The 25,064-nt window shown below is 38.0% G+C and overlaps 1 protein-coding gene across 3 annotated transcripts in view; it reads left to right on the forward strand.

Annotated features, from left to right (window-relative positions):
- LOC131048806 (uncharacterized) overlaps window positions 1-25,064 on the forward strand; it is a 327,816-nt gene that overhangs the window by 55,803 nt on the left and 246,949 nt on the right. For all 3 annotated transcript variants that reach the window (XR_009106522.2, XR_009106523.2, XM_057982881.2), the window contains exons 2-8: window positions 321-488; window positions 661-750; window positions 16,443-16,585; window positions 16,677-16,758; window positions 16,859-16,941; window positions 17,112-17,218; window positions 18,156-18,308. Coding sequence is in view for 1 of the 3 variants with exons in the window: in XM_057982881.2 (XP_057838864.2) it covers window positions 321-488; window positions 661-750; window positions 16,443-16,585; window positions 16,677-16,758; window positions 16,859-16,941; window positions 17,112-17,218; window positions 18,156-18,308 (826 nt within the window). In the remaining 2 variants the exon portion in view is untranslated. The remainder of the gene's footprint in view (window positions 1-320; window positions 489-660; window positions 751-16,442; window positions 16,586-16,676; window positions 16,759-16,858; window positions 16,942-17,111; window positions 17,219-18,155; window positions 18,309-25,064) is intronic.

Consider the following 25,064-nt stretch of genomic DNA (forward strand, 5'->3'; position numbering starts at 1 on the left):
CAAGGCTCTTCAACTAGTTAATGTGTGGCCTTGGTTCCTTATCATATTAATTACTTTGGAATTTCCTCTTAACATTCCTTAGTCTCATTACAAGTAAATACAAGGACAAATCAAGACAAATTTAGTAGATCTGGATATGTTCTTTGGTATTTGATTTCACCTTTGTGTGATCTTGTTGCCTCAATATTTTTCGTCACTTCAATGTTTAAACCTTCCCTCCTCAAACAAATACAGTTTGGATATATGATGCTCCTTATATCAATTATAATAATCTTTAATTGCATTGAAGTCTTAATCTTGGATATCTGTCATTGTTGCAGGTGATGGAGATGCTGACACACATAAACAAGCGTGTAAAAGACCAACCAACAATTCGCTTGCCTATATTGGATTTGTGGAACTTATATCAGAGTCTTGATGCTGCCCCAATTGTCAAGAATTTTTCAATTGTGTATATTGAGATGGCTTTTGACCGTTTGCCTATGGAGGTTTGTCTTATAATTGCTTTTATGATACTTTTTATTTATGTTGGATATTATAAAGTTTTCAGTAATTGGACACTATATTGAAAAGAATCATATTCGAAGTATCCATTTAGTGAATTATACTCTAAAAACATTTTGGGAATTACTGATTTTTGAGTGTTATTGGTTGAAACAGGAGAAATTGAACTTCGCTCCTGAGTTGCTATATGGCCTTTCGAAGTTGCCTGTTCAGCATCAAGACATATTATTGCGAATTGTTGCACAGGTTTCCCTCTTTCACAAATCTTGACCCTATAATCACTGAGAAGAATAGATTCTGAAATCTGGAGGGTTGCTGTAGATGCTCATATGCCTTTCTTTTGTGGAATTTCTTTCTAATCAGGGCCATGGTGGTTGTTATTCTTTTATAAATCAAATTGGAGACAATGTTCATTTATCTTCTCTTTTCTTCTACTTGTATCTCTTATATTTTTCATCGCACTTGTGTTATTTAACTGTTTAACTCTGTATTTGGTTTAGACAAAGTTTACTTGATTAGGATTTATTTAATTTAATGGTATAACCTTGGAGTTCAACTGCCTACTTAAGAACTTACTGATACTTTTTTTTCTTATATTTTTATTATCTCTAGGTCATTGTGGTTATTTAACTGCAGAACTCCTTATCTTCATCTAGACAAATTTCACTTGCTTGCATTTTTTAATTTTAATAGTATAACCTGGGAGCTCAATAATTATCATTAAATAACATCAATAAGAAAATGTATGTTTTGGATCATTGCCTGTCCAGTTTAACATTTAAATTATATTGAAGACATCAAATGAGTAGAGCTGTATAACTGAAAAAACCTAGCAAGATATGAAGCTGTAAAGGTAAAGACATATAGAGGGGTGAGACTTTTAAGAGAAGGAAACACTTCGCTAACTCTCAATTCTCAATACAAGAATTATCGTTTACATAAATGCCAACAAGTCAGATCCCAAGTATGCATCCAAAAATGCTATCAGCATTATAGTTCTAAGTAGTTTATGGAGAAAACAGAGTGCTTGGTTGGAGAAGATCTCTCCTATTGTCTGTTTCCTGTAGGATAAGGAATTGGAAATCCATCTTCTTTTGTGGATCTTGAGCAATGTATTCAGTTTGGTAGTGCTTATTTGACATGAAGGTGGGGCCACAAAAACTAGGCTCTACCACCATGCATTCTCGTTAGTGAGCCAAATTCCATCATCATGTAATTTGGGTAGCGGGGTATTGCCTAATGGGTTTATTGCCATCTCTGTGAATGTCATGTACATTTTTAGATCACATAGTGCTCAAAGTAATGAGCTTGGATAGCTAAAAGAAACCATCAACCTTGTGGTTTCTCTTGAGACCCTATGTAACTTGTAAGGCCAATAATCAAATTAATATGTGTTGAAGGCATTAGTTTGTCCACTTGTTTGCCCCTCGTAATAAGGATACAAATCAATAATGTTGAAGATTGGTGAGGTATCTACTCTTTTAAGAAGCTCTATCTCATAGGCATTCACAAAAAAACTCTTTAAAATCTTACGAGGTCCAATTTCCTTCCATTTCAACTTGTTAGAAGTTGCTTTTGGGACCCTTGCCTTCCTCAAGTGAGTTAAAGCCAGGTTTCCAAATTCAAGTTCATTCTTCCATTGCTTGAGATCAGCATGTTGCTTGTATGTCAATGTGTTTTGTAATGTCCCCTTCGTAACCAGTTGAATATGGTGGTCAGTTAGCTCATCTAGTGGGTTCCCGTAGGCTAATATGTTAGGGTTAGGGAACCTGGGAGACATTTTATTCAGCGGGATGGCAGTATTAAAAGGGTTAGCTGAGTTTTGGTAGTTATTACGAGCATAATGCCCTTTTCTGGAGTGAATTTGGGTGATTTCTTTAATACTTATTTAGTAAGTTAGTTTCACACATCGACTAAGCCAATTGGTAGGGCTACTATTTTAAAATATGTTGATGGGAGCTGTGGATATCAATATTTTGATATATAATATAGTCAAGTGATTTAAAATGAAATATCAATAAAATATTAAATTAAAGATTTAACTTTATCGTTATTTTTAATATTTAATATAAGACTATCTTTGGGCGCTAAAATTAAGTGAAGTGGGAATATTTTGAAAGGGGGGCCTTTTGGAGACATGGACACACTTTATAAAGGTCGTGATTTTGTTTTAAATGTTTTAAAAAGCCAAATAGAAGAGGCCAACCCCTTCTGGGAGATTAGAAAAAGGAGATTGGGAGCTCATTTGTGTTATATGTTGGATTGGATATTTGATATTGCTTCTTGTTTGGAGGAGACTGTTCTTCCTTCGGTTTGTGAGGACAAAATCCCTTATAGGCAACGTTCTTCACATTGTTTAAAGACACAATTTTGAGAATATTTGGTGATTTCACACGTACATCACAATTGAGCTTCAATGGGTTTGATATCTTCTTCATTCCTAGTTTTCAGAGCTGCAGAGCATTAGAGATTATTCATGAGGGCTGATTAAGGAGAATTTCAGAGTTCATTGCATATCTTTTGGTCTATTTCCTGCTGGCCATAAAATAGACCAAAAGATATGCAATGCACTTAAAAAACGAAAATAAAACCCTAAAAGTGAGTTTTAAAACATAAACTTGGCTCATTTCTCCTCATTTGTGTTGCAAACAAAAGTTTTTTGCTAGCAGGTTGAAGAAAGGGTGAACAAAGTTTGGCTTCCAAAATCAAATAGGAGTTGAAGACTGATTTTTGAAGCTTCAACAAGTGTTGCAGCATCATTTCCACACATTTGCAAGCTCCCATTGGCTGAAAGAGGTAGGTTTTTGAACATTTTTTTTCAACTGTTTTTGTTTCACAAATCGTCAAACATGAAACATTAATTGTTTTTCATTATTTTGTTTTTGTTTTGAACTTGTTCATATTATTTCTTACCATCAGAACTAGAATGGCATCTACCTCTTCCTCCATTGGCACAAATGAACAATCTATCTCAAAACAAAGAAATGATCCAAATTCTCCCCTATGGAAGTATGTTGACATTATAAGACCACTTCCAGGAGGTGGGGGATTCTGTTGGAGATGCCAAGGATGTGGTGTAGAATGTAATAGTTCATATTTTTGGGTGGTAGGCCATTTGTGTGGAATACCAGGAAGAGGCATCAAAAAATGCTCTGGAAAAGAGGGTAAACCTATACCAAATGAGACGGTGATGAAATATATTAGGGAGTATGAGGCACCAGAAGAGAGAGAAGCCCGCAAATTGAATCAAACCGCACCAAAAAAAACAAGGGGAATGCAATCCTCATCTAATCCCAATGTTGTATTAGAAAACCACCCCTTTTTTTCCACAACTGAACCTGAAAGTGAAGCACCCTTGACACGCAAAAGAACAAAGGGGCCTTTAGAAACCGCATTTCAAATTGAGAGTCTAGACATTGCCGACCAAGATGTAGCAAGGTGCATATAAGCAAATGGGTTGGCTTTCAATGTTGTTCGTTCCCCATATTGGAAGCAAATGTTGAGAAGTGTTAATGAAGCTCCAAGAGTGTATAAGGGCCCAGGTTATGAGAAGGTACTGTTGTGCGTATAGGACACATGCCCCCTGCATCAGGGGACCCCCGCTTTTTTTTGTGGTCTGCCCGTAAGAGAGAGGTCTGTAGAACTCGGCATTCTTGTAAGTTTTGTGAGGCGCCAAAGTGTGGAGGGAGGCGTTCAAGCTAAATCATACAGAAGCCTTGTCAACCCTGAGTTTCCCAAACACTGAAATAAGTCTACATGGCCATAATGCGAGGGGGTCGATGAAAGGAAAATGATTCAAAATTGCGCCATTTCCTTTTATTGCCCGAAAATGAGGAGATTGGCAAAATGGCCCTCCAGGTCAAAATTTACAAAATGGCTCAAGGAGCCGAAAATCGAAAATAGAAAATCGCGAAACTTTTAGAGGAAAAGGTAAAGCCGAAACTAACAAAATACACCTTTTGCCCAAAAATCATTCAAAGCTTTCCTAAAAAAAAACTCACGAAATCCCCAATCCGCCCGAAGCTCACAAAATGCCCCTCTTGGCCCGAAAATCACGAAGTAAGGAAAGGCATTATAAAGTTTGCAGAAGGGGCTTGTAGCCCAAAAATGGAGAATAAGAAAAGAGCGTTAAAACTTAAACTTTACAAAGCCCCCCTTTAGCCTGAAAATATGAAGTATTGTGTGATGAGATGAGACAAAACTTTTCAAAAGGCTTCCTAAGCCCGAAATCGCAGAGGGGGAAGAAAGTTAGTGAAAAGCGTTAAACTTCGAACTTTTAAAAAACCCTCCCCAGGCCGAAAATCACTAGGCTAAATTTGCGAAGTTTAAGTCATGGCCTCATAGCTCGAAAATGAAGAGACTCTAAATAAGTTTTAAAACTCGCGAAATGCTAAGAGCTCGAAAATCATAACAATCCCACAACTCGCCAAAAGGCTTTCCAGGCCGAAAATGACCAAATCACCAAGTTCGCGCAAAGACGTTTAAGGAAGCTGAGGATTCATGAAATCAAAACAAATAACCAAGCAAGTAAAATCGCACGATAACATTCATTTACACGAAACTTAAGGTTTCCAAACTTGCAAAATAGTCAAATAACCCAAAAACCATAGAGGAAGAGTCATTCCAAGTCAAAATCACCTATAAGGCCAAAATGAGAATTCAAAATCTTGCAAAAGGCCTCTACGGCTAGAAAATTGAGTGGGCAAACATCGTGATTTTAAATAAAACTTGAATTTCACCTGTTGAATCTGAAATTGCCAGAAGGGATGTTAAAATCTAAAAGGTAAATCTTGCAAAACCTCTAGTATCCCCGAAATTCCAGGACTTAGGTGATTAAAGGTAAAATCACACGAAATTTCACAAGGATGGCGTTAAAATGGAAAGCCAAAAACTCTCATTTTGGTTCAGAGGGCCGAACTTTGCCAGGTAAAAGGAGAAAGTATTTTAAAGGCGTTCACAATTTGGCTAAAGAGTCGAGTTTTACCAAGGGGTCAACCAAGTGAGAACTCGCGCATTTTAATCCTAAAGCCCTAATGAATTCAAAAGAAGTGGCCTTAACTCGAAACGAAATCTCTAACTTGCCTAAAGGTCCTGAATTCCCCGAGGAGAAAGTGAAAACATTCAAAAGATACATCTCACAAAGAGCTTCTTGAGCCAGACGTCGTAAATAAAATTTAATGTTTAAATTAAATTAAATTATTAAATTTTTCAATTTGATTTATTAAAATGAAATTGACTATTCGTAGGTTGAGGACGTCATCCCGGAGAACCAGGAGAAAAGCTTGAAACGTCAAGGAGCTAGGCGCTGAAAGCTGAAGAAGAAGATTCAGGAGCACGAGATTTGAACCGAGCATTGGGAAGCGTGTTGCTGGACGACAAGCTAAAGTCCACCACTGGGACCAAAGACCAAAGAACACTCCGAATGCTGCAAGTCTATGCATTCTCGAGAAATACATAGCTGGATTTAATTCCAAAAGTTCAGTTTCTAAAAAGTGAAACTGTTTCATTGTAAAACTGCCTGTGGGCCCCACTCAGATATTTTGAAAGAAAGGGGAAACAAGTCAGTTATGGACAGTTATGTCCAACTACTGGATAGACTCAAATTGAATCCAAACAGTTGTGGGTAGCTGGGATAGTGGTTGGATAGATGACTAAGAGTTTAATGGGCATGGGTTAAGGCTGCCAGCTTTTGGAAGGCAGGTCAGGACCCTTGGATGCAATCCATCCTAGCTTTCAATTCAATATTGTAAAAACTATAAAAGGCAGAGGCCTTTCTATTGTAAAGGGTTAGAATTTTTAGTAGTTAGATTGTTAGAGTTAGATTTTAGAAGTTAGAATAGGTTAGATCTTAGCAAGTAGCATAGAAATGCTGCAGAAATTGTTGTAATAGGCAGCTGAAATCAATATATAGACATTGATTTGGTGTTTATTGTCTTGTTTTCATCCTGTTTGTATGGTTTCTTTTAGCATTTTAGATAGATCTTTTTGTTTTGGGTGTGCAGGTACTTGATAGATTCAGGCTCATATCATTGAGGATATATTGATTGTGTATCCTTTCGTATGGTTAACCTGAGCCTTTGAATTGTGCTTAGTTCAATTGCAGGTGTCCGTCTGAGCTGCACCAAAATTGGGTGCTTAGCCGTGCGTTGGTAGTCTGAAAATCTTCCAAGTCCCCTTGAAGATTGCATCGTTTCTGCAAGGCTGTGAGCTATTTTGGCCAAGCAGGGATTGGTTATGTTGAATCTGTCTACTCGCATACCAATCTTGTTAGTTTTAGATCTCCTATCCCTTCCCTTTTAATTTTATTTCCTAGTCTGAAAATTGCAGCAGACCAGCTTGTTGCAAAACGTAAGTCCCCCTTGTGCTCCCAGCAAAACACATTGATCACTGAGCTATCCTGCAGTCAAGACCTGACAACCAAAACATTGAGGTTATGCCCATTGATCAAATTAACACAGCATTAGGGATTTCCTTATCTCAAGAGAGGATAGGATACTCAATGAGTACATTCTATTCTGCGTTGGCCGGATGGAGTCATAGCAATGCGACTTTAGACACGTCAACAGGTACGTGGAACCTTATTGGAAAAAAAGGTAAAGGGGTTTGAAGATGCATTGAAACCCATAAGGGATTCATGGGCTGAGATAGGTGTATCAATTGTTTCAGATGGGTGGAAAGATTCTAAAAATCGTCCCTTGATCAATGTCATAGCGGTGTTCCCTAAAGGGGCAATGTTTTTGAAAGCTGTGGATTGTGAGGCCCAAGTAAAAGATGGCCAATTTATTGAAGATATTCTCATCTCCGCCAGTGGGTCAGTGGAAAGCCCGCAATGTTGTCCAAGGAATGCCATGATCACATCTTTTGGACATCTTGTGCGGTCCATTCACTCAATCTTATGCTACAAAAGATTGGGAATAAAATTAAATGGATCAAAGATGTGTATGCAGAGGTCTAGGACATCAAGATGTTCATCGCAAACCACCACATGTCTCAAGGGATTTTTAGATCCTTTTCAAATTTGGAGCTATTGAAAGTAAGTGAAATAGTAATTTAATTTTGCATTTTCTGATTTTTTAAATTTTCAATGTTCATAATATCATTGTGTAAGCTATATTGTGTATTCTTCTTTAAAGTTTGGCTTTATTTTTTAATTATTTTGGCGTTAATTTGTGTTATAGGTTGCTGAGACCCGTTTTACATTAAACACAATTGTCTTGAGACGACTTGTGAAAGTTAAGGTGGCACTTTGCAATATGGTGATCAACACCAATTGGACTATATGGAAGCAAAGTAGTAGTGAGAGGGCAGCAAAAATTAGGGAACGGATATTGAATGAGTCATGGTGGGATTCTGTGACATATCTCCTTAGTTTCATTGAGCCCATTGTGAGCACGATTCGCTATACTGCAATGGATAGGCCTTGCATTGGTGAGATTTATGATGGCATTGACTCAATGCTTGAAAAAATGAAGTGCATTATAAATGGAAGAGAGAATGATCCCGAGGAGAAATTCTTCAAACAAGTGGAAGCAATTGTTGTAGAAAGGTGGAATAAGATGACCACTCCTTTGCATCATCTTGCCTATGCCTTGACACCAAAGTACTATAGCAATCAATTTCTTGATAAACCAGGAAGGATTCCACCATGGAGAGATGTAGAAGTATCTGATGGGTACAAGGCAACATTCCTTAAGACTCTATCCCGATGATGATTTGTGAGATATTGTTACAAATGAGTTCATAGAATTTGCAATTGGAAATGGTCTAAGTGTTGATGCTTGGTCTAAATGTTGATGCTCTTCATCATAGATCCAAGAAGGATGCTCATAGTTGGTGGTACTTCCATGCACATGCTTCCAACACCTACAACCCCTCACTGTCAAAGTTTTATCATAAGTAAGTTTAATTAATTAAAATTTATCACAAGTTTATTTATTGTTTACTTTGTCTTCATAGGTTGCTAGTTCATCTGCTTCAGAAAGAAATTGGTACACATACTCTTTCATCCACTTAGTAAATCGCAATAGGTTGCTATCAAAAAGAGTGGAGAATTTATTATATGTGCATTCCCATCTATGTCTTATTTCACACAAGCAATGCGACTACAACAAAGGGGAAACGAAGATGTGGGATATAGAGATAGAGCATATTGATTTGGATGCTTCCACTTCTCAGCTTGTTGCGTTTGATGACTCAGATAGTGAGCAAATTTGTAGTGCGAGTGCAAGTGCAAGTGGCGTTGGCATTGGTTCATCAGTCATCTAATGTCAATGTTAATGATGAGGAGGAGGAGAATGAGGATGATGAATTAGAGAGTTCATTTGATGATTAAACTTTAAATTGTTGAAAGTTGAATCAATTATACTTGAATATTTTGTCATTTTTGATATTAAACTTGATGTATATGATGCTATTATGGTATGATCATGATGCCATTATGGTATGATCATGATGCCATGATTACAAGTTTGTTGTTTATATGATGCTATGTGACATGCTAATCCTAATTCATGCTTATAGGCCGCATATATATATAATTTACATGTTTTTGTACTAATGAACCCAAACGAACCCAAACAAACCCAAATGAACCCAAACCCCCTTTCAAAATTTTGCTGTACCGGTGTACCGGTTCTTCAAACCCGAACTAGTTGGACTACTCGCTGAAAACTCGGTAAAAACTCCCAAGTTTTTCTGGCCACTAAGTAGTAACGCCATTGACTCGCAGAAGAATCTTGCCGAGTTTCTAGAAAAAACTCGGATGCATTAAAAAAAGAGGCCCAAACAAGTCATTTTTTTTTTTTTCAAGTCAGTCTCATTCTCTTCATCATAATATATACATGAAATATAACATTGAAGTATAAGTCACATTTCAATGTCTGTTTCCTTTCTTTTACTTTAAGTTATATTTCATGTATATATTGGTAGGATGCTTGAGAGTGGTTTCAGATTTCAAAGAGTTATAATGCAAATTCTAGGTTTTAGAAGATCTTTTAAATTTTCAAACTTAGTCAAATTTCAGTAATCAATAGGTTCCTATCAACATTCTCTCGCCCTCTCTATCTCACTCTCTTTATCTACCTCAAATTTTAGACTTATCTCCCTATCACTCTTCCTCTATTCCCTTCTCTACCACTCTCCATCTCACTCTCTCCTCTTTCCCCCAAGATCTAGACCTATCTCTCTACCCGTCTCTTTCTCACCCTTTGACCCCCGCGAGGGGTGCTACCCTCAACCTAATTTTATTTTGCAGATGCTTGGTGGCAAAGTTGGGGTGGAAATAGCCCAAATCTCAAAACAATTGGCCTCAAAACCTTATGTCAGCCTTGTAGCTCATCCAGTTGTGAGTGCAATTGGAGCTTGTTTGAGGCCATCCCCATGAAGAAGAGGAGCAAGTTAGCTCAAAAATGCCTCAATGACCTTGTCTTTGTGCAATATAATCTTTGGTTGCGCATAAGGAAGGTATAGGAAGCACCGACTGGTCCAATTGATTTGGATGATATAGATCCTTACAGTGATTGGACATCGCAGGAGCAGCCTCCATTGTTTACAAAGGATGACATCAATGATTTGGAGAGGCAGGCTATGAAGGAGGGGGGTGGATTTGGTCTCACATTGGATGACATTGAGGAGGGTGAGGAGGATGAGGAGTCATTCTTCGGGCCAGGTGTAGCTAGAGGCAGAGCTACATCTAAGATGGAGGATGAGCCACAACCTGAGCTAGTCATGTCGAGTGAGCAGGCACAATCACGCCCACAACAAACTTCTAGGACTATGTTGATGTGTTTCTCATGCACATGCGAACACAAAATAAAATACCAATGTATCTTATCCTCTCTTGATCAAAGTCTCTCAAATGCTGAAGATTCGCTTGAGGATCACTTGAGACAACTCCAAGGTTCATAAATGTCGGGTCATGACGTGTGGATAAACACAGTTGGTCGTTGTGATTATGCTGGAATCACAAGGGGACTTACGTTGAATTGTTGAATGCTTGAAATGTTGGAACTTAGATTCTATCTATTTGCTTGGAGCATAAAGAAAGAGCAAAAGGCATGGGGTTTAGGGAGTATATTCTAATCCTAAGAATGCAAGAGAAGAGTGAATGATTTGATGGAATCCTATTGGGCGAGGTCTCACCATCAAACTGAACAATTTGACACAAGCTCAGTGCAATCTTCTAAGGGATAATTCAAAGATATTCAAATCATTAACATCAAACATTGATTACCATTCAAGTTAATGCATAAACAATGGATGTATAATAATTGAAGTTGAGCTCATATAATTCCAGTTGACCACGCAAGGCACACTTACAATCAACAAGAGGCTAGTGGTATGGACTAAACGGATTCCACACAAATGCATTCAACAAATTCCTCCATTCAATCTAATCAACATGAAAGCAAATGAATTGAGAAGTAAAGACCATGCAACTTTTTGAAACAACACATTAATTCACCATAACTTCAATGAAATAATATGCTCTTTACAACAAGATTTTGGCAATAATCTTTGCCTTCTCCTAATCTAACTTCTATTCTATCTTCTAATCTATCTATCCTTGGACTACACACTATTCTATTGACTCTTAACTATTCTTCTATTCTATTAACCTTTACAAATGAAGAGCTTGGGCTTTTCATAGAGAGTTCATTACAATGAGTGGCTAGGATCAAACCCCATTAATGGTTAAGATTTCACAATGGAACCCTAATTAGGGTTTGTTACAACAAACTTTATTCTGGCGAATGAAATAATTACAATACTTTGACACATGTCATCCCTAGAATATTCGACCAATAGATAGTGGGGGTAGGTACATTGGAATTTGCGCCCTTATGGATGAGCTTGGTGCATTGAATCAAAACATGTTGAGGTGGAACTCCTCTAATTGGTGAAGTGGTGACTAGGATGCCACCTCAATTTGCTTGTAGACTTGGTAGATCATCATGAAGGAATGTTGAGTGATATCTCTTGATACTCAACATTAGTCAATTGTTCAATGTGGTGATGATAATGAAGGTGTGTTTCCAAATTATATCATGTTATTCAGGCTGATATTCTAACTTTGATTAACTCTTCTGAAACTATCCTCAATGCTGAAAGGTGTAGATGTTGACTTCCTCTTAGTTTTGGATATTAATACTGCCTTGGAATGAAGCCTTGATGTCATAGCTGCTTCTTCACTCCTTTGAAACTTTTTCTTTGTGATGCTGTAGTGAGGATTCTTGATTCTTTCATTCACATCCTTGAATGTGTGTATCATGTTCTTGTATAAGTGGATATTTCTTGTGTAGTCACCTTCCTGGATACCTTTGTGCTTGCCGATGAAGTTTTCCTCTTTTTAAAGTTGCATGGTGGCCGGGTCTTGCAATCCTCCTTTCACATCTGCAAGACAACAAATATGATATCAAACATACATGATATATATAATCTTTACACACTTTCTTTATTTGATATAATCCCTGATTTTCATGTGTTGCAGGTCTGATAGGCGCATTTTTAGGGGAGGTCACTCTAAATTCAAAGCAAAGGACGTGTCTTATATGGAAATCGCCCAAATTTGGGGGCAAAGGAAGTACCCTCAAGGCTGATTGCGCAAAATGTTGAGCAAAGGAAGTGCTCAAGAGGACATCGCTCAAATTGGAGAGAAATGGAAATTTACTTAAAATTCGCCCTTCAATCTGATTTCGTCCCTTTATACCTCAAGTTTTCTTGCTTTCTATGCATGACATCTATCAAAATATCCTCAATGAATGCCCTTGGAAGTAACTTAGCTCCGGTTTCAAGGCAATAGAAATGCTATCAAGGAGGATCGCTCTTTTTTGAGAGCAAAGGAAGTAAGTATCAATGCAGATCGCTCAAATCTGTGAGCAAAGGAAATCTCATGCAAAGGAAGTCATTCAAAGGTGGATCGCTCAAAATCAGAGGCAAAGGAAGTCACCTATGAGGACATCGCTCAAATTTTGGAGCAAAGGAAATGCTCTCTAGGAAGTTCGCTCAAATTTGTGAGCAAAGGAAATAATGTTAAGGAGAGATCGCTCAAATTTCCATGCAAAGGAAGTGATCGCTCAAATTGGGAGGCAATGGAAATCACCAAAAGACATTGCTTGAATGTTAGAGCAAAGGAAATGCTCCCTAAAAGGCATCGCCAAAATTCATGAGCAATTGAATTGCTCTCAAAATGCATCACTAAAAATCATGAGCTCCTTCAGGCACGAACTGATTCCTTTTGTCCTTGTTTCGTACTGTATATCTCTGCCACTATTTCATTATCATCCTGGAGTAGGCGGAACTCCTTCTCGAAGGATTTCCGTAGTGTGTCCCATGTGGCCACTGCAGTTTTATCAATATCTGAGCACTAGTTGATGGCAACTCACCATAATGTCGCTGGAACTTGCCTCGTCCATTCGTCCTGGTCCGTGACACCATTGGCTGTCCATATGGTTTTGTTACGGGATCCTCCTTCTCGTCGCCGGTGAACTTCGATAGCTTCTGCCTATTGGCCATTGATGGGGGTCGTGTCCCTAGAGGTGGCTGTTTCTGTCGTGCACTCGCGCCACTCCCTCCCGTGCCTGTGGTGTTTCCTGTTTGAGTGACTGGGGGTACGGTGTTTTGTACCCGCATGCTTGGTGTGATGGGTCCCAAGAGGGGGTCCTGTCTGTCGTGTGCCTGTGCCTCCTTCGCACCTACGGTCGTATGGTTGACCTCTGCTTCGTTCTCAGCCTCGTCCACTGTTCGCTCCCTTCGGTGGTCCTCCGTGCGCAGTGTAAGGGATAAATTCGTGAACTGATTCCGGGTCTCTTTGACCAGATTTCTTCTTAGCCTTGTTTCTTCCAAAATTCTTCGTAGCTTCTCACCCTACGGTGTTCTGGCGATACGTAGAAATTTCCTTCGGCTTCTACTCCTGCACTCTCCGTGACACCTCCTTGTTTCCCTTCGGGCAACCCTTCGGCAAGTTGCCTCAGCCTCCGTCTACGTTCTACTTGTTCCAGAATCAAGGCTCTCTGTGCGGCCTCTCACTCCTCACTTTGTGCCTTCTTATTTCTATCCTTATTTAATAAGTTGGGCATTAATTCTCGTACATCTTCATAAATAGCAACAACACATAAAAAATAGAACAGTTCTTTATTAATTCATCTTGTCGGATACAATTTATGTCAATAGTACGACACCATTATTATAGTATAGAATGTTCTTTACTCCTCCTGGAGGTTCAGGGTTCAATTTCCCCTTCGCCTCTTGCCATCACTCTCCGCTTCCCAACGATGATTGTTTTCTTCGTACTATCGGAGGACCTGTTGGCGTCGCTCCTCATGGGCAAACTCCTCCAGGCGGGCTCGCTGTGCTAGTGATGCTTGTGCAAGCAACCGGGGGAGGTGGTTCATCAACCGATTTGCTGCGGGGCTAACTTCTAGTGCGGTCCACACGACACTTGTTGGGACTTCAGCCTTCGTGGCCTCTCTTCGAACGTAGGTCTCGATGGCCGCTTGAAGCAGGATTGAGAATTCCGTCGTTGCAGTGTCTTCTTCTTTGTAGAGCTCCATTTGTGCGTCGTCGGCCTCTGGGTTAATCTAACCAACGGGTAGGCCCATCGTGTTTGTATGCCATCCGCTCCTTCCTTTCCCGAGTATGTCTAGGCAACGACGCCAGATGTTTGCCACATACGGTAAACGATTAAATGCAGAAAGTAAATGCACAAAACATAATGGAAGTATATTAAAGAACCAGTCTCTGTATTAATTCAACAGTCCATGTACATCAAGTGCTCATAACATCACACCGAGATATCACCATAATCCCCCACTTCGAAGGAAAGGTATGCAATATATAATGCCCGAAGGGGTGCGACCAACCGTCGCGTCCAACTGCCATTTGGGAAAACTAACTGATTGCCGTAACGCACAATTACCGACGACAACATAAGATAATATGACAACATAAGAACACAACATAATACGACAACATAACATAATGATTATTCCCGACAATAGGGGTGGAAGTGGAAGGAAGTGGAAAGTAGAGAAGATGGAAGGGCTATGGGATGGAGAGAGAGAAGGTGGAAATGGGTGTGATCGAGTTTGGGCACCCACTGATAGTGCTGGGAGAAGCGGGAGTGATTATGCCCTGGCTGGGCAAAGGGAGTGTTGAACCTCGCTTCGTCCTTAAGAAAGAGACTTGCTCAGCTCCTGAGCAACTACAAACAAAAGGTTAATAGTAAAGACTCAACAACAACCAACAACTAAGCTAAGACAACTAACCTAGGAAGTGGAAAAGTGGGGGTCCCCATTTGTAATGGAGTGATGTGTGAAAACGTCACAACAAACTAGACCCTCTAGTTCTACCTCTCCCCTAGTTTTTACCAGAGCTGGGAAGAGGAAGATGTAATTGTATTGATTTATTTACTTTTAGTCCTACAAAAACTATTCACTATTTTGCTTCTAGCCATCAGCATTCCTCATGAGGATGCGATTTTGTACCCTCTTTGCATTTAAATATATCTAGACTCAGCTTGTTTCTTTTGTGTTCTCATTTTGCAAAAAAATGCATTTTTAATTAAATTTAAGCAATTTTTTAAGTTCCGGAGTTTTTTGCCAAGTTTTTGCTGAGTATTGGCCAAGTTTTTCTCGATTTTATTTTTCAGGCCTTGGCGAGTTTTTGGTTTTGGCGAGTAGTTCAACTATGGATGAAATGATTATTTTACTTTTTTGATTTGTTTGCAGATGATGAAGGGACAGATACAATAAAGGGCTAACTGGAATGGATAATAGGGGATACATGAATTTTATTGTTAAGGTGTCTGTTATGATTCTTGCATAGTGTATTGATTATTTTGAGCAACCTAGAGTTTATTATAGCAGGACATGATGCATCATGATATGGAAAACCATGATGATGGTGCTGCCTTGTGTTGTAGGATTGACCAAAAATAAAAAATCACAAGCAGGCATATGACACATGGTACCATGATATGAAAGACCATGATGTTGTTGCTCTGAAACATCCCAAGGACCAACACAGATGCCAAAGAAAACAAGAAGACACACAAGCAAGCAAGCATACAATAAGGCAAAGAACAAACAAGATTTTTCCCTTGGTCAGGCTGAAAGCCAAATATTGATTATTGATAATGATAGTGTTGTTGATGTAAGGACGATATATTCTGAGAACAACTTAAGGATTGGGAATGATATATCCTAATAACAATATAACGATTTGTTTAGAATTGAACAAGGCTTGTAGAAGATAAGGGACACAGTCTATGGATGCTTTTGGATGGTTCTAGGCTGCTTGGCAAAATTTGTTTGGATTTCTTTTGTTTTGCTGTTGTGTTTAGGTGTCCAGGAGCTTTGGATTTTAGTTTGGTGACACAAATATGATTTTTTTGTGCTTGGAAGGGCTGCTTACGATTGGATGAATTGATTTTGGGTAGTCTCTTGCTTTTGTTGCTAGATGAGATTGTTGTCTTGATGTTATAGTTAATGACAAGGGTAAACCGAGTTTAATAACAACGATGGAGGGTACATTGGATAGAATGATTGAGGAATTGGGATTGGGGATGGGATGGATGGGGAACAGAGGAATTGAGGATGTGATTTCCAAGGGCAATGGCATAGGAATGGCATGCCTTAACTCATGATTATTTAATGATATTTAAAACTTTTTGAAAAATCTCCACTTTCTTAGTTCATGAAATTTTCTTGAATCATATAGTCAGTATTCTTATGTCTGTGGAGATCTCTGTTCCCTGCTTCTTACAATGTTTTTGTAATCCAATCGTCTTTTCTTGATTATGGTAACATATGTGTCATGTATGTTAGTTCCATTCCATTTTTTTGAAATTCATACTTAAATTTATAATCAGTTTTATGTGAAGACCATTTAAAAAATCATTGTGATATTGAATTGTTTTGTCACCATGATTTTGGTAATAGAACATGGAGCATCATGCCAATCAAATTGATGAAGCAGTTGCTACAAAATATAAGAAAATTAATGGGGCTGAAGACTGTCAGTTGTTCTTGATGTTTTGCCTCCAGACCATCCTCTATCAACTGCCTCCATCAAATGGAGAAGGGTATGATCTTTAGGATATGTCTTTAGATAGATTTTGTTAATATGGTGTTAAATAATGGCTACAAATGTCTTGATTATTTCTTCTTGTGCAGTCCACCAGGGCTTTCAATAGTGCAAAGCCGTCGTATTACTGGAAAACATGTCCTCAAGGGTGAGCAACTTCAAAGGAGAAAGGTAAAATTGTTATCCTATGAGAAGTGATGGATTCATTTTTATCTACATTTAATTCCAGTTTTGAAATTCTAAGCTGAGGGCACTCTTTGTTTCCATCCAGCTAGGAATGCTAAATGTGGTAGATGGAATGCTTGTTGCTGCTGAACTAGTTTATCCTTTGTATATAGCAGCTAGTACTGACAGGTGCGCTTCCTTGAGTTCAAAATATTATCTTGTAATAATTGTTTCTGACGTTTCTTAATGTAGACAATATTTAATATCAATTTCACAGTAACTCTGATTTTTTCAGTGTATTTTGTTTGTACATGATTTAGTTAGTGCATTGACAAGATTGGTTCTCTTTGTGGTTGCAGTCAAGAGAATGTTTCCAGAAAGGGGGAGGAGTTATTGAAAAGGAAAGTGGCTGATGCTAACCTAGAAGATCCTGCACTAATAAATAATCTCTTTTCCCTTTTTCAAGGTACTAACTCCTCCATCTTTCTGTGATGCTTAAGCTAAGGCTAATCAAAATTTACAGAAGGCTAAACTTTTGGTATGGGTGCTTTAAGACTAAGGAGAAGCATCTTGTGCATATAAAATAATTATAGAGAGGTAGAAGGATAGCTGGACGTTAAGTTTCAAAGAATGTAAGTGGTGGATGGCCACAATTTCTTTTCCTACTTGTTTTGTTTGAGGAGACACGTTAGCTGATGGTCACACATTTCTAAATTTAATGGGACTGTAGTGTAAAACTTGCTCTACTTAACCTCTATAGTTCTGTGTATTTGATACATGTTCATTGGAGATGCTTTTTGCTGGTTTATGCTTCAAATATAAGTGCAGTAGTTAGAGATGTCATTCGACAGAAATGACATTTTGTTTATAGGAGTGTTTGAGAAATCTGTAAATTGCTGAAACCTTTTGATGTTGGTGATTTTCCTTTGTAATGCTAGTGATACTAAAATGGTTAACAATTTTTGTAAAAGAACAGCAATAGTAACTGGAAAATGATAGTATGCCAGAGGCATGAATTTGGAGTGATGTGAATTTAGAGTAAGATGAATATTGTATAGTGACAGCCTCTGGATGGGTCACAATAAAATATATGTTCTTTGATAAAAACACTTTATGTTTTATGTTACTGAAGTTTATTGGAAGTCCAGAATGCATTTGTTTACATCCCTTTCTGATAGTGTTGGGACATATACAAACTGTGGGTTGTAATAAAAAATGTTTACATTGTCTTCTACCTGGGTTGCCTAAGGTATTGTAATTAACATAATTGCTACGTAATCAGTGCCAGATTGCTATATATAATGATTTGATTTCATTTGAATAAGTTCCCAGAAGCTTTTTCTTACTCTGTTTCATTGATCACTATCTGAGGGAAGGTTGTTGTGTTGGATTTTGATCTATAGGTACAGTTAGCAATGAAGGAATCACTTCTGAGGAAAGGATAAATCCAGCTAGCACAGGACTGAAAGCCCGCTTAATTTCAGTATTTAACCATTCTATTAGAGCAGCAAACTCATTTCCAGCCACTCTTCGATGTATTTTTGATTGCATATATGGTAATTGTTTATCATCATATCCTCACTGCTACTGATGTGCTGCTTCTCTCATATGTAGTCCTTGAATTTTTTGAATTGACTATATGATTATTCATTTATAATAGGTTGATATATGTGGGATTGCAGAAGTCTTAAATAGCACATGTTGGGATACACATTTCACATTTCCTGGAATTTAAAACACTGCATCACTTGGTATAAATGTGAATGCCTGTTATTTGTCTTCTATAATCTTCTACATTAGCCATAATCTTTGCAATTGCAATTTGTTCTAGTTATTCACTTGTAAGCAATCTGCATACTTCAGGCATATCTTGATCTTTAATGGTCATCAATGAAATTCACCTTAGAAAATTCATGTCTAGCCATGGTTGTAATCAATGTTATGTCAAATCTTAGATACCAAACAGAAATTGCAGTGAAAAAATCACATGACAACTTAATACACTAGGAATATAGATATTGCATGAAAGCCCTGATCTTTGCATCAAACACTCCAAGGTTATGAAGAGGCAGCTGACCACCTTACTTGACAATAATTATCTTTAATGACATGGAACCAAATACTAACACATTCTTGGTGCCACCACCTAGCTTTTGACTTGTAGCAAGGCTTAAAAGAATTATCTATACTATATGATTGATCATTACTCCCTTGCATTCATGATTCAGATTGTCATCGTGCTTTATTTCAAGCATTATTCTATCATCCAACCAGAAATTTCAAGCAACTTAGCCTCCATACTTTTTGAGATCAAAAGATAGCTCTGTTAAAGTTCTTGTTTTTTGTATTTTTTCTGTAATGTATTGAGGACAACTTGGCATATGTGAGTTATCTCAGAGTTAACTGGACATCCCAAGGATAGGGGAGGAGGGGGGTATGGTAAGGAAAAGGAAATTCCTTTTAAGGTCTATGCTGGTTAGTGCTCTGTATCCTTAAGTCTGCATAGAATTTAGGGTAGCTTATGGCTTATAAGACCACCTTGTGTACCTAACCATGCTTATACTTAAGTACACATGTTCCTCTCACTATTCCATTTTGCAAGCTCAAGCTCAATAATGTTAATCTCTAGGCCACTTTCATATGCATTCTTCTGCTCTTGCTCAAAGGCTTGGGCTCCTCATCTCCACATCTCTCAAACTTCAAATCGCCCCTCCACCCATCTCCTCCAAGATCCCAACCCTTGAGGTTGATTGCCCTAGCTGAACCTTGTGCCATGTTCACGGTTTTTTAGCTTCCCTTCCATGCTCAATAGAAGCCTTTCTCTACAAGTGCTTTCTCACCGTCAATCACTCGTATACTTCATTATATAAGCCATCAAATATGCTAATGCAAGTGTTGGCTATAGGATGCCCTGATTTAGTGGATATGGAGCTTTCCTTTTCACTAACTTCCAAAGCAACACATCCTCTCCCCCAAAGGAGTGCTCCATTGCCATGTTCAATTTGATTGGGCTTCCATCTTTACTGCTATAATAAATATAGTAAAATTTTTGGATTCCATCATTTGTGGAACTACTGAAGAAGTCAAGGAAGGTGGCTTCAATGCCCTTTGTCCATTTGGTTTCCTACAATGAGTTGTGGTTTGAAATTGTTGTCATGGAATGTTCAAACTCGAATTTTCAAATCTCATGCCTTCTGTTTAAGAAAGTTGTCTCCTGTGTTTATGTAGTCACGAAGTTACTTTGATAAGTTTCAAGTTTGTGTCTCAAGTGTTTGTCATTTACATAAAAATTCATATTTATTAAATCGTTCAAATGTGTAATCAGTCATAGGGAAGATTAGGTCTTGTGAAAAGTCAAAATCCCAAGTCAAACAATGAGAAATCACCTTGGACAGAGTTTTGGAGTTTTCTTGTAGCTTTGTAACTTTTATTGGACTACAAAGGAACCTAGAAAGTCCACATGTTTGAACTATGGTGGAGTTATGGACTTCTAAAGTAACTTTGCAATGTTTGTTGGTTTACAAATAACTCCAAAGTTTTGTCTAATATATACGTGTTGCAGATCTAGACTTTTCTTACAAGCTTGTAATTTGTTACACACTTGCATTGAAATTCTGAAGTCTGATTTGTATGTGCAAATTAGAGACCCAAACTTCCATTGTAACATTGTCCATATCAATACCTAAATATTGAAAACCCAAGCGTCTTCTTGTGGAGTCTTTGACACAACTTTCAAGTTACAAATTGATGTGAAAAGTCCGCATACCTGATAGTTACACAACTCTACATATCTGACAGGTACATGACTAAAGAGAAAAGTGTTCAAAGCTTGCATGTGAGTTAGAATTTTATATATCACTGCCATCTCCTTGTCATTTGCAATCCAATTTCTAGTCACTTGTGCTTTATCCTCGTCCTAGCCCTCATTTCAGCTTTGAACTTTTTCAAAGCCATTATTTTCTTTGATTTAACTGATTTTCTAGGTGAGAACTATCGATTTCATCATGAGGAAACTTAATCAGCCATGGTTTCAATATTTTAAATCAACCTAAGACATTACCTCCAAAACCAAGCAAAATGCAAGAGACAAAGAATGAGCTCAGGAGAAAGAAGTTATGTCTCTCTTGAAGAAAGCTGTGGACCCTTAGACACAGATGCTTGGGTAAAGATGGTGTTAGATAAAGACTCAGAGTCAGAGGATGAACTTGAGGTATTTGAAGATTTTGTTGATCATATTGTTGAAGTGGAAGAACATGAATCCCCACAAGTTATAGTAGACTTTCTTTTGTATTATAGAAGATTTGAACTCAGCACCATCTAGGTGCCTACAACATGGACTTCGCCATGAAACCGAATTAAACCAAGGGAAAGAAGGCTTTCTACTCTCTTAGGAGTCCCAAAATATCTTCCCTTCAATGTTTGTGGAGTGCTAGCAAGGTAGAGGATGACTGATCTCGTCGATGGTGGGGCCACCCACAAATTTATCAATGAAGGTTTGGTGATGAATAGAGGCACAAAGGCAGAAGAATTTGAAGGTTTCAATGTTGTAGTAGCTGATGAATTCTTCATTCCATGCATTAGAGTAATCAAGCAGCTCAATATATCTCTGAGACCATAAGGTATGTGATGACTTTTATGTGTTTGGTTTCGGAGATACTGATATGGTTTTGGGTATACAATGGTTGCACTCTCTAGGGTAGTATTTGCAGAATTACCAAACTATGGAACTTTAAGTTCATAGTAGATGGAAAGAAGATTGCTCTTAGAGGGATTTCAAATGGAGCTCCATGGGTGGTGATAGTGAAGTTGATGTAGAGAATCTTTCTTAGAGGCCACGTAGCTTGGGCAAAAAATTTCTCGATTCTTCCCACGAAGTTTCCATCAAACAAGAATGGTACTCATCATGTTGATATCCAAAAATAAATTGGATTGGCATTGTGTAGGTTTCAGTGACATCCCTCTGGGACATCCATGGGATAGAGGGTTTCAGCTTGGTGTAGAGCTGGAAGGGACTAAACTTGCTATCACTACACCATATCATCATCCAAGAGGGTATATAGAGGAGATATAGAAGGCTATCAAAGAACTCCTTGTTAGGGGATTCACTAGACCTAGCTCTGGGCCATTGGCATCTTTAGTAGTTGTTGTTGTGAAGAAGGATGGTACTGCGAGATTGTGTAGACTATAGGGCTTTGAACAAGAAGACCATCAAGAATAGATATCCTATTCCAAGGATAGATTAGCTCATAGATGAATTCCATGGAATTGTTTACTTCTCCAAGATTGATATGAGATTAGGATACCATCAAATCTGCTTGAGGGGCGAAGATGATGAGAAGACAACCTTCTGATGTCATTATGGACATTTTGAGTTTTTGGCTTTTGGACTAACTAATATGTTGATGTGTTTTTTACGCACATGCGAACACAAAATAAAATACCTAAAGTATCTTATCCTCTCTTGAACAAAGCTTCTCGAATGTTGAAGATTGGCTTAAGGATCACTTGAGACAACTCCAAGGTTCATGAATGTAGGGTCACTATGTATGGATAAGCTTAGTTGGTTGATGTGATTATGCTGGAATCACAAGGGGATTTACATTTGAAAGCTTGAATGCTTGATTTGCTGGAACTTAGGTCCTATCTACTCAGTTGGAAGATAAAAAAGAGCAAAAGAGATGGGGTTTGAGAAATCTACGCTACTCCTAAAGCCTAGAATGTAAAAAGATGAGTGATGACTAGATGGAATCCTACTGGGCAAGGTCTCATCATCAATTTGAACAATTTGACACAAGCTTGGTGCAATCTTTTAAGGACATTTCAAAGATTTTCAAATCATTACCATCAAACATTGCTCACCATCCAAGTTAATGCATAAACAATGAACGTATAACAATTCGAAGTTAAGCTCATATCATTCCAGTTGACCACGCAAGGCACACTTACAATCAGTAAGAGGCTAGTGGTATGGACTAAACAGATTCCACATGAATACATTCAACAAATTCCCCCATTCAATCTAATTTATTTATCATCTAACATGAAGATCCAACAAAAAACCATGCACATTGTATAGAAACAACACACTTCACCATAACTTCAATGAAAATGGAGTTCATTTACAACCTGGGCAACAATTTCTGCCTTCTGCTCCTACTCTACTCTAATTGCTATTCTATTCTTCAAAACTATGTATTCTTCTATTGCTATTAACTATTAGCTAACTATTAACCTTTACAAATGAAGAGCTTGAGCTTTATAGAGAGTTCATTTACGATGAATGGCCAGCATTGAATTTCCATCAATGGCCAAGATTTTAGAATGAAAACCCTAATTAGCGTTTGTTACAACAAACTCAATTTGGCCAATGAAATGATTACAACACTTTGACATGGCCAATAGACAACAAGGGTAGGTGCCTCAGAGTTTGTACCATCACTGGTGAGTCAGGTTCATTGAATCAAGACATGCTGAGGTAGACCTTCCTTGATTGGTGAGTGGTGATTGGGATGATGACCAGAATTCCACCTTTATCTTACACTTGTAGGCTTGATAGATCATCATGAAGGAATATTTCTTGATACTCAACATTATCCAGCTTCAGCGATAATACCGATGATCTTCTAACTTTGATTAACTCTTCTGAAACTGTCTTCTCGAATGCCTTGATCATGAAGTGCAAGGTGTAGATTTTAACTTTGAAGTATTGATGAACTTCTGATGTCACCATTGTCTCTCTCCTTCAGAATTTCTTCTCTTGTGACTCACTTCATGTCGTTGATGTTGTAGATCATGTCTTTGTGTAAGTGAATGCTTCTTGTGTGATCTCCTTATTTCTTTCTTCATCTCCTGCAAAACAAACAAGCAAGTATCAAACACACTTGATAAATAGATTTAATAAGAGAATATGAAGAGAATTCGCCCTCATGAAGGGACACTTGAAGTTGTTTATCGCTCTTAGAGGGGAGCTCTTGAAGTTTACTCCACCCTTGATGTTCATTAAGTTGCCCTTGTCTTTTGAACATGCTCTCCTCCATTTTCTTGAACTTCGCTCATACCCATGGATTCTTGAACTTCGTTGATGTATCTCATTTCTTGAAGTCGCCTATGTGCATTGATTTTTGAAGTTGGCTCTTCATGCTCTAATCTTGAAGTTGCTTATACCCTGACTTTTGAAGTCGCTCACCTCATTGAGATTATGCAGTTGCTAATTTTGATCAAATCATGATATTTGCTCAAATGGGTGAGTTCATGAAGTTTGCATTTATACACCATTTGTTGAAGTTCATTCATCCTCAAAATGTAAAACTCGCTCATATACCTTGAGTTATGAAGTTGAAAGTCGCTCATGTGGGTTTATTCATGAAATTCACCCCAATTTCTCAGTTCATGAAGTTAAAATTCGCTGCAATCGTTGAACTCATGAAGTTCGCTCTTAATCTTCAACTCATGAAGTCGCTCTGATTTTGAAACTCATGAAGTACACTCATGCTTCTTAATGCACTTGAATTCGCTCTTCTACCTTTGATCATGAATTTTTCCCTAACTCGTGAAGTGCATTTTGTATAAATTTCGCTCCATTTCATTGATTCATGAAGTTCATTTTGTAAAGTTCGTTCCAAAAGGTGAAGTCATGAAGTTTGCTCCAAGATGCAAAGTCATGAAGTTCGCTTGCGAATGCTTGAACATGAAGTAAGTGGTCCCAAATCTCGTTCATTTCTTTATCTTCTATTTCGTTCATGAAGCTTTGAAGGTGAAATTCGCTCCAATTTTCTCATTCATGAAGTTCGCTCCAAAAGTTGAACTCATGAAGTAGGAAATTCGCTCCAAATGTTGAACTCATGAAGTAGGAAATTCGCTCCAAATGTTTACTCATGAAGTAGGAAATTCGCTCCAAATGTTGAACTCATGAAGTTGGAAATTCGCTCCGAATGTTGAACTCATGATATCTAGACTTTGTAAACTTACTTACTTCATACCAAAGAAACGGGACTCGAACTCGGCAAGGTCGACTCGGACTCGGACTCGAGACTCTACGTCAGACTCGGCTCCAGACTCGGCCGGACTCGGGAAAGTGAAAAACTCAAGAAATTTAGAGATTTTAAAAGATTTAAAACTTGTTTCAGGCACCCTTTATTGAATACACCTTAAAGACCCAATAACATCATCAAACTCGGCTCATTTGATTACATACACAAGTATACATCAATCACATAAGCATAAACGCAAATTGTAGCTGAAGGAAATAACAAACATAGATATATAAATATTGTCAAATGTATACAATATTACAAAACTCATGGAATAAAAAA

Source organism: Cryptomeria japonica, chromosome 8 (genome assembly GCF_030272615.1).
Source record: "Cryptomeria japonica chromosome 8, Sugi_1.0, whole genome shotgun sequence".
NCBI lineage: Eukaryota > Viridiplantae > Streptophyta > Pinopsida > Cupressales > Cupressaceae > Cryptomeria > Cryptomeria japonica.